At 34.6% G+C, this 10,699-nt stretch overlaps 1 protein-coding gene across 1 annotated transcript in view; it reads right to left on the bottom strand.

Moving 5' to 3' along the window:
* LOC121024772 (probable ubiquitin carboxyl-terminal hydrolase FAF-X) overlaps positions 1-10,699 on the bottom strand; it is a 158,557-nt gene that overhangs the window by 28,742 nt on the left and 119,116 nt on the right. Inside the window, exons 25-29 of the mRNA XM_040466999.1 lie at positions 10,198-10,338; positions 9,622-9,768; positions 8,686-8,832; positions 6,681-6,903; positions 4,588-4,808 (exon numbers count right to left, since the gene is read on the bottom strand). Of these exons, the coding sequence (XP_040322933.1) occupies positions 4,588-4,808; positions 6,681-6,903; positions 8,686-8,832; positions 9,622-9,768; positions 10,198-10,338 (879 nt within the window). The remainder of the gene's footprint in view (positions 1-4,587; positions 4,809-6,680; positions 6,904-8,685; positions 8,833-9,621; positions 9,769-10,197; positions 10,339-10,699) is intronic.

The following is a 10,699-nucleotide window of genomic DNA, read 5'->3' as shown; positions in this document are numbered from 1 at the left end:
AAAAAAAAAAATAAAAAAAAAAAAAAAAAAAAAAAAAAAAAAAAAAAAAAAAAAAAAAAACAAAAAAAAAAAAAAAAAAAAAAAAAAAAAAAAAAAAAAAAAAAAAAAAGAAGTAAACAACATCCAGTTCCTGCCCCTCAGAAGTTCGCTATCTAGGAAAGCATACTGGTAAACAGGCAGACAACCACACTGTACTGTTGAAAAACATAAAGCATAGGGTTATCAAACGGTAAAAACAAATTTGGTATTTTCTCAGTATTATTTTTTTCTTGCTAGTATGTTTAGCCATCTCTATGTTTAATTCAACATCTTAGCAGTAACATGAGATGCAGAACTAAGATTTAAATTCTAATTTTCTTTCAAACACTGGTTCTTAACCAGGTATTGGTGTCAGCACCTCATATGGGAGGCTTAAAAAAAAATAAACAGTAAAAAGGAAAAAAACTAAACAAATTCAGACACTAATGCCTGAGGAGTGTTTTATTGGATATGAGAAGAGTAGGCAGGGATATGTTTTGGAATCTCCACAACCACTAGACTGCTAAACTAGTTTTGGTCAGTGAAGGAAAGAAGTGTAGGAATAAGGAAGACCCACCCACTTACTATAAATAGAATATTTTCTGTCTTCTCTACTAATTCCTATGAAACTTGTAGAAAGGAAAAAGTAAAAGAAAAATAAACATTTTTGATATAAAAAACTAGAGTTAAGTCCTCCACATTAATGTATAAAAAAACTACATCCAAGTTTTATTTACTCTGATCTGCCACTAAAACGTAACTTTTCTATATATACACTGAATACTCTCGGTAGCATGATAATGTATTACTATTTAATAATATTATTAACAGGACCATATGGTGTTATTTAAAGTAGCAAACAAGTTTGATTTTGTACCAGAAAAAGCAATAAAGTGAGAAAAACTTTATTAAGAGTATTCTAAAAATACACACAGATGGTAAAACTGATAATATAAAAGGAACACTAAATAAAACAATATACTATCAAAGGTTAAAAATATCAAAATACAAATTATTTTAAAATAAAGATACTTGTCACTTTACAACACCAAATTTTACTTAACATACGGCACAAACATCCTGCTTTAAAAAAACACAGAACTTGTAATAGACCTTATCCCCAGTTTCAGCAAGCAGACAACAAAATGAAATAAAAGGCATCCAAATCAGCAACAAAGAAGTCAAACTTCTACTCTTTGAGGAGAACATGATTATATATGGAAAACCTGAAAGACTCCACCAAAAAACTGCCAAAACTGACAGATGAATTCAGCAAAAGTTGTAGGATATAAAGTTAATATACAGAACTCAACTGCCCTTCTATACAACAATAATAAAGCAGTAGAAAGAGAACTTAAGGAATCAATTTCATTTACAACTGCATTTACAATACCTAGGAATAAACCTAAACAAAGAGGTAAAAGAGCTGTATGCTAAAATCTATAGAAAGCTTATAAAATAAATTGAAGACAAAAAGTAATGTAAAAACATTTCATACTCCCGGACTGGAAGAACAAATATTGTTAACATGTCGATACTGCCCAAAGCGATCTACATATTCAATGCGATCCCTATCAAAATGACACCAGCATTCTTCACAGAGCTAGAACAATCCTAAAGTTTGAATGGAAACAGCAAAGATTCCAAAGAGCCAAAGTAATGTTGAAACAGCAAACCGGGGGCGCCTGGGTGGCGCAGTCGGTTAAGCGTCCGACTTCAGCCAGGTCACGATCTCGCGGTCCGGGAGTTCGAGCCCTGTGTCAGGCTCTGGGCTGATGGCTCAGAGCCTGGAGCCTGTTTCCGATTCTGTGTCTCCCTCTCTCTCTGCCCCTCCCCCGTTCATGCTCTGTCTCTCTCTGTCCCAAAAATAAATAAACGTTGAAAAAAAAATTAAAAAAAAAAAAAGAAAAAGCAAACCAAATTGGAGGTATCACACTTCTGGACTTCAAGCTATATTACAAAGTTGAAATCATCAAGACAGTATGGTACTGGCATAAAAACAGACACACTGATCATCGAACAGAATAGAGAAGTCAGAAATGGACCCATAAACGTATGGGTAAACTAATCTTTGACAATGCAGGAAAGAATATCCAATGGAAAAAACAGTCTCTTCTGCAAATGGTGCTGGGAAAACTGGACAGCAATATGTAAGAGAATGAAACTGAACACTTTTTTATACCATATACAATAAATGAAGAAATAGCTGAAAAGACCTAAATATAAGACATGAAACTATAAAAATCCCAGAAGGTAAAACTGGCATCAACCTCTTTGACTTTGGCCACAGCAATTTTTTAATAGACATGTCTCCCAAGGGAAGGGAAATAAAAGCAAAAATGAACAAACTGGACCCTATCTAGATAAAAAGCTTCTGCACAGCAAAGGCAACAATCAGCAAAACTAAAAGGCAACCAATGGGATAAGGAGAAGATATCTGCAAATGACATATTTATTGGATAAAGGATTAGTATCCAAAATCTAAAGCACTTTTGAAATTCAACACCCAAAAAACAAATAATCCAGTGAGGAAATGGGCAAAAGACATGAACAGAACTTTTGAAAGGAGATATCCAGATGGCAAACAGACACATGAAAAGATCCTCAACATCACTTATCATCAGGGCAACACAAATCAAAACACGATGAGATACTACCTCTTAGCAAGTCAGAATGCCTAAAATTAACTCAGGAATTGACAGATTTGGAATTGACAGATGTTGGAAAAGATGTGGACAAAGAGAAAACCTTGTGCACTTTTGGTGGGAATGTGAAGTGGCTGCAGCCACTCTGGAGAACGTTATGGAGGTTTCTCAAAAAATTAAAAATAGAACTACCCTATGAAGCAGCAATTGCATACAAGGTATTTATCCAAAGTATACAGGTGTGTTGTTTCGAAGGGGCATAAGCACCCCAGTATTTAGCAGCACTACTGAATGTATAGCAGCACTACTGAAAATAGCCAAACTATGGAAAGAGCCAATGTCCATCGAATGACAAATTGATAAAGAAGATACACACAATGGAATATCACTCAGCAATCAAAAAGAAAGAAATCTTGCCATTTTCAACAATGTAGGTGGAACTGGAGTGTTTTACATTGACTGAAATAAATCAAAGGCAAATATCATATGATTTCACTCCTATGTGGAATTTAAGAAACAAAACAAATGAACATAGAGGGGAAGGCAGGAAATACAAGATAAAAACAGAGAGGAAGGTAAACCATAAGAGACTCTTAAATACAGAGAACAAACTGAGGGTTGTGGGAGGGAAGTTGCATGGTGGGGAGGACTAAATGGGTGATGGGCATTAAGGGAGTATTTGTTGGGATGGGACTGGGTGCTAAATTAAAGTAATGAATCACTAAATTCTACTGCTGAAACCATTACTACACTGTATGTTAACTTAACGTGGATTTAAATAAGATTCAAAACAAAACAAAACAAAAACAATATAAAAACCAACTGGATTTGACGTGGAACTCTACTCAACAATAGCATGTACATTCTTTTGAGGTGCACAAGACACATTTTCCACAAAAAAACGTTTGTTAGGACACACATTAAATCAACAGATTTTAAAAAGATAATATATTGTACAAAATATCTCCTCCAAACACAGTGGGATGAAGTTAAAAAGAAATGATCTATCAAGCGATAATAAGACACAGAGGAAACTTAAATGCGTACCGCTAAGTGAAAGAAAGGCAGTCTGAAAAGATTACACATTGCAGGATTCCAAGTATGTAACATTCTGAAAAGGCAAAACTGAGGAACAGAAATATCAGTGGTTTTCAGGGGTTGGAAAAGAGGGATAAACAGGTGGAAACGAGGGGATTTTTATGCCAAGAAACTATTCTGTACAATACTTTAATGATGACCACATAACATTATTCCTTTGTAAAAACTCTTACAACATACAACACAAAGGGTGATCCCTAACGTAAACTACGGACTTTAGTAAATAGTAATGCGGAAAATATTGACTCATCAGTTGTAACAGAAATATAAAACTAATGCAAAGATACTTATAATGGAAAAACTGAGAGGGGCAGAGGTATGAAAAAAAATCTCTGTATTTTCTGGGAAATTTTTCTGTAAACCTAAAACTGCTCTAAAAGAAACTCCACCGGGCACCTGGGTGGCTTAGTTGGTTAAATGTTTAACTTCAGCCCACGTCATGGTATCCTGGGTACCTGTCTCCCTCTCTCTCTGCTCCTCTCCTGCTTGTTCCCTCTCTCTCAGAAATAAGTAAACATTAACAAAAATTAAAAGCAAAAAAACAAAAAAACAAAAAAACACCCTATTAAAAAAGAGAAAATTTCAACTTCAGTTTTAAGTCTGTTAGATGATAAGCCACAGATAGTAGCTCAGAGATCTTTGTCCTATCACCCAAAGTGTGATCACAAAGATCCTACAAGTACAATATTCTCAGAAACAAAAAACAAGAACAAAAAAAAAAACACTACAAACAACAACCACAACCACAACCACAACCACCACCACAACAGTATATCTGCTAATCAACTTTGTTACTTAGGGATAATACAGTATAATTAAAATTTACCTCATTGTCCTGCTTCTCATCACCAAAGATATCATCATCTACATCACTACCTGTGCCTTCAACGGCAAGAATACTGTTCCTAATGGAAGGAATCATGTAGAGCTGCTGGATCACAGAGTTCATGTAACAAGTGGCACCAGCGTTTTTAAGTCCGACAAATCCTTTTGATGGGCGGGGTCCAACAGGTGGTAGATATTCCCACTCAGTAAGTGCTTCACAAGCTGAGAGAAAAAAAGATTCTCGTAACATGAAAATAATGATTCTGTCCATTGACAGCTGTGTTATGCTGATAAATTACATTGACAACAATTCTATCACTACTACAAGTCATTTTAAAGAGTACTCCAAATTGTTACTTCACTAATGTGTGTGCCACTACACAGATCCATTCTAAGAAGTACAGAGTCTGTATTTTATTGATGCGGTTTCTAGGACCATGAGTAAAGACAGCCTACAGTTTCATCTTGAGGAATTAACAAGACAGTATATTTGAAAGGTCTGTCAGAACTGTAAATCACTTTACATTATTCACTACTTTCCAAAAACAAAAAAAAATCCTGAACATTAATCACTATCTGGGTGATAGATTAGAGTATATTAAACTGCAAACTATATAGCCAATAAATAGAATTAGATGGATCTTGATGTGCTGTTAGATATATTATTAAATGTAAAACCAAACAACAGAAAGTGAAGAACAATGTGTGAAGTATATCCCAATTTGTGTTAGAAAGGAAAAATGTAAACACATACACAAAGAAAGTTAGCACTTTCAGTGTTAAGTTGTGGTCCTTTTTTTTTCCTAATGTTTACTTCTTCATTTTGAGAGGGGGTGGGAGAGAAGCAGAGACAGAAGGACAGACAGAATCCCAAGCAGGATCTTCACTGTCATTGCAGAGCCCCACCCAGGGCTCACAAATTGTGAGATCATGACCTGAACTGAAACCAAGAGTTAGACACTTAACTGACTGAGCCACCCAGGCATCCCATGGTAAGTCTTTTATATGTGAATGAAGTAACCAGAAGTTTCATAAGCTAAATTTAGAAAAACAAACCTAAGTTTCCAAACATTTCTCTATATATATTCCACAGTACAAAAAGTTTAGCTAAAAACTCTGCAGTGTGACTGAAAACTTTCTTACACTCAGCAAGGCCAAGATAGTTTCAGATGCAAATAAATAAATAAATAAATCAGTGAAGACATTCTTGAAGTATGTTGTGTTCGCAAATCCATGGTTTGCTCTTAAATTAGATACTATGTTATTATTTGTTATTTTACTTATTACTCCTTTCCCTTTGCGTTTCAGTTGTAATAAACCTATCTAATAGAGATAACTTACTATGTCATCAGACTGATGTGGGCATTAATTGAGTAAAATGTACATAAATGTTATCTTTTCACATTCTCATTTTCAAAACTTTAACTTTCTTAAAACTCAGATTAAAATAACACTGAAAGGGGTGTCTGGGTGGCGCAGTCGGTTAAGCGTCCGACTTCAGCCAGGTCACGATCTCGCGGTCGGTAAGTTCGAGCCCCGCGTCAGGCTCTGGGCTGATGGCTCGGAGCCTGGAGCCTGTTTCCGATTCTGTGTCTCCCTCTCTCTCTGCCCCTCCCCCGTTCATGCTCTGTCTCTCTCTGTCCCAAAAATAAATAAATAAATAAATAAATAAATAAATAAATAAATAAATAAATAAATAAATAATAAAATAAAATAAAATAAAATAAAATAAAATAAAATAAAATAAAATAAAATAAATAAAATAAAATAACACTGAAAAATCTCAAAGTGAGGGCTTGCATATCTTTCCATTCATAACCTGTAGTATTCCATAACATCATTTTACATTTGATAAAATAAAACAATTTGCAAAGTTACTTGAAACACTTAAATGAAGGCATTTAAATAGAATTTGAGAATTTTTCTGTATGAAGTTTCTATACTTATAATAATATTAATTATACACATTATTAAACTTATTAAACTACTTACTAGTTGCTAAAAACAAACACAAATATTTTCTAAAGGAAAGAAAAACCCATTAATTTTAAACAAAGAGGTATCTCAACCAGCAAAACAACTTAAAATACTTACTAGTTATTGCTGTGCCTATGTAATACATTTCAGTCAAAGAGTCAACTATCTGTTTGAGGTTCTTTACACAGCCAACAGCTAAGGCTACAAGCAACTCAAAACCAGCACTGATAGTAGCTGGTGAACTACAGACTGGAATAGCCTGCTCTGCTGGCAGTTCTCCACTTCTTATACATTGTAAGTAAACTTTGGAAGCAGGAAAGATGAAATCATCAATTAATTCCTAAAGAGGTGAAAAAAATAGATGACATATTATTAGCAATAATATATTCTTAAAAAAACCTCCCTTGGAAGGTAGTATTTTTATATTATTTGAGGAAAATTAAACATCTTTTTACATTTTATTTTATTAAAAAATTTCTTTTTAACGTTTATTCATTTTTGAAAGACAGAGAGAGGCAGAGTACAAGCAGGGGTGGGGCGGAGAGAGAGGGAGACACAGAATCTGAAGCAGGCTCCCGGCTCTGAGCTGTCAGCACAGAACTTGACACGGGGCTTGAACTCACAAACTGCAAGATCATGACCCTAGTCAAAGCCGGACACTCAACAGACTAAGCCACCCAGGTGCCCCAAATCTTTTTACATTTTGAAAACAATTTTGGATTTTCAAATAACAAAATGAAATTTTTCAAAGCACTATTAAACACACAATTTTAGAGCTATTTTAAGGAACAAAAAAAGCTGACTACAAGAAAAACATTCTAAATAAGCCTACACCTTTAAATAAATATGAACTAAAATCTTTAATGGAAAATTTTTAATGTTTATTTTGGATAAAGGGTGAGTGCGTGTGGGGGAAGGGGAGAGAGAGAGGGAGAGGCAGACACAGAATCTGAAGCAGGCTCCAGGCTCTGAGCTATTAGTACACAGCCTGATGGGCTCGAACCCACAAACCATTGCAATATCATGACCTGAGCAGAAGCTGCATGCTTAACCGACTAACTCACCCAGGTACACACCAAAACCTCCCACCCTTTTTTTTGAAAGAGAAAGAGAGAGACAAAGAAAATGTATTTTCTTCAAATACAGTATATAATACACATAATATAGAAAATAAATGTTAATCAAGTACTTATGTTGTTGGTATGGCTTGTGGTCAACAATAAGCTATCAGTAGTTGAGTTTTTAGTGTGTCAAAAAGTACATGTGGATTTTCAATTGCCTCAGGGGTCAGTGCCCATAACCCTTGCATTGTTGAAAGGTGAACTATAATTTTAAAATCTCTTGAATTAAAGGAGGCACACATTTATTTAAAAATCACCATTTTAGGGGCGCCTGGGTGGCACAGTCGGTTAAGCGTCCGACTTCAGCCAGGTCACGATCTCGCGGTCCGGGAGTTCGAGCCCCGCGTCAGGCTCTGGGCTGATGGCTCAGAGCCTGGAGCCTGTTTCCGATTCTGTGTCTCCCTCTCTCTCTGCCCCTCCCCCGTTCATGCTCTGTCTCTCTCTGTCCCAAAAATAAATAAATGTTGAAAAAAAAAATTAAAAAAAATAAATAAATAAAAATCACCATTTTATGCTAAGCAAAATAAGAGAAAGACAAATATCATATGATTTTACTCCTGTGGAATTTGAGAAAGAAGAGAAATGAATATAGGGGAAAAAAGAGAAAAGGCCACACCAAAAAACAGATTCTTAAGTATAGAGAACAAACTGATAGTAACCAGAGGTGCAGGGGCAGGGAAACATGGGGGTGGTGAAATAGGTGATGTGGATTAAGGAGAGCACTTCCTATGATGATAACTGGGTGTTGTACAAAGTGTTGAATCAACTATATTATATATGTGAAACTAGTATTATGCTGTAGGTTAACTGGAATTTAAATAAAAACTTAAAAAGTAAACAAATCTGTGTAACCTTTGAGATCAAGGTTTTTATAAGATAAGTAACAAAGATGGTATCTCAAAGGAAACTATCGTAGAGCTCAACCAGACAGATTTGCTAACAAACAAACGTTTGTTAAAAGGTCACGATAAGTAGGTATAGTGCTAAAATTTAGAACTTACTTTAATGAGATTAGCACCTCCTTTTTCACAACCAATATGATACTTTTTCTCAGGCGTTTGAAAGGCTAGTAGCTCTTTTGTTACCCCAAGGTGACCTTCCAAGATTGGCTCTTCAACACCCGTTTCACCTGTGGTTTTAACATTATCCTGCCAAAATAAAAATGTTAGAGATCTAACTCATAGGAAAGGAGAACAAAAAAAAAAAAAAAAAAAAAAGAAAGAACAAAAGGGAGCTGGAGGAAAGTGGCATCTCAGATGCAATTACTCCAAACCTTTCCATTCATGTGATTTCTTCTTCCTACTGCAGCACTCTTTGAACAGTAAATGTGGAAATTTGCCCCAAGAAGATACTGGCTATGTCTGCAGATAATTTTGGTTTTCACAATTGGGAAGGGAAGATACCACCTAACAATTAGAGGCTAAAGTGTTGGTCAACATACTATAATGCACAGCACAGCTCCTCAAAACAAGGAATAACCTGGTCTAAAATGTCAATGGTTCAAGGTTGTGAAATACTATTTTGGAAATAGGCTTCACAATCCTCTACAAGAATGCTAATCTGCAGCCAAAAGCTATACACTTCAGAAATATACTCTCACAGAACTGGTAAAACTGGTATAAGGTACCAAGTGGTTAAATGTAAATGCCAACTTATCAGACTGTATTATTTAGAAACAAAAAATCAAGACTATTCATTAAATACAATAATGGATAAAATAGGCCAAAAATATCAAAGTGGAAAAACACTGAACATTAGCTTTCTGACTCCCAACTGAAGTAAAACATTTCTATAAAACTAGTTTTATGTTCCGTGAATTAAGAGTTACCTAGTAATGAAAAGTATACTCTTATTTTTATTATTCCCAAGGATTTTTTGTTTAACATACTCAAAACTATCAGCCCACTTTTAATAAAGCAGAATATTATACCACTTACCCTAATCCTTTGGAGCCAATCTATTTCACTGTTCAGAAGAACTTCAGCATTGGGTACATTAATATTGCTGTTGTAAGCGTAGTTAAGAAGATGTCGCAGAAGAGTGAAATAGTCACCTGAATGTTTACCTCTCTCTCTTGCTGTGTTCTGTAATATAATTATGTACTATGAATTTGCAAAGTCATGTTAAAAATTCATGTTAATTAAAAAAAATCCAGATCATAAAGTAGGAACATCTATCTAGCAAAGACATAAAACATAAGGAGTTTGAATTACCTTTTTCCAAGAAAGTTTTATAAAAAGTAAGTCAGTTTACAAACATTACAGAAATTATTAGAAAATATTTTATTTACTAAGCATAAACTAAATTTTTTAAAAAAGATTTTTTAAAAACAGCTATCTGTACATCCAATGTGGGGCTTGAAATCAAAACTCTGAGTTCAAAAACTATATACTCCACTGACTAAGCCAGCCAGGTGCCCTGCCTACCAAATCTTAATAAAACTTAAAACTAATTTCCTGAATGTTCTTGGTTTTAAGAATGAATAATATTACGTCCATTAAAAACTGTCTTACCCCCAAAATGGTAAACAGCAGAGTAATGAAGAAAAGTAGAGGTCTGTGTCCCATGCAACATCTGGTGCACATTAAAAAAAACTGCTCCTGTGCCAACTGACGAACAGTTCTGAAATGAAAACATTTTTTATTTAATGTATTACATTAATGAAAAAAAAGCTCCAATACATTATGCTGACACTGGGTTATCTTTAGCAGGGGAGATGAATTAATTGGACATTACAAGGCAGTGACTTATAACTCATTAAAAATGAGATAGCAGCACAGGATAAAAATAAACTATTTTTCAGAGAGTGAAACTTCAATCTATAACCATAGCTTGGAAATTAAATGGTTAAAGTTTCTTGCATTATGATGTAGGGGTAAGGTTTGCTAAAAATGAAAAGGGCAAATATACATGAATAAAATCATTATCTGAAGGATACCTTTAAATTTTATCTTATTTATTTTGAGACAGAGAGAGAGAGAGAGAGAGAGAGAGAGAGAGAGAGAGAGAGAGAGA

Source organism: Herpailurus yagouaroundi, unplaced genomic scaffold (genome assembly GCF_014898765.1).
Source record: "Herpailurus yagouaroundi ecotype Mexico unplaced genomic scaffold, PumYag 67120, whole genome shotgun sequence".
In the NCBI taxonomy this organism is placed as follows: Eukaryota; Metazoa; Chordata; class Mammalia; order Carnivora; family Felidae; genus Herpailurus; species Herpailurus yagouaroundi.
Note: the sequence above shows the minus strand (reverse complement) of the source record. Positions and strands in the feature narration are given on the sequence as shown.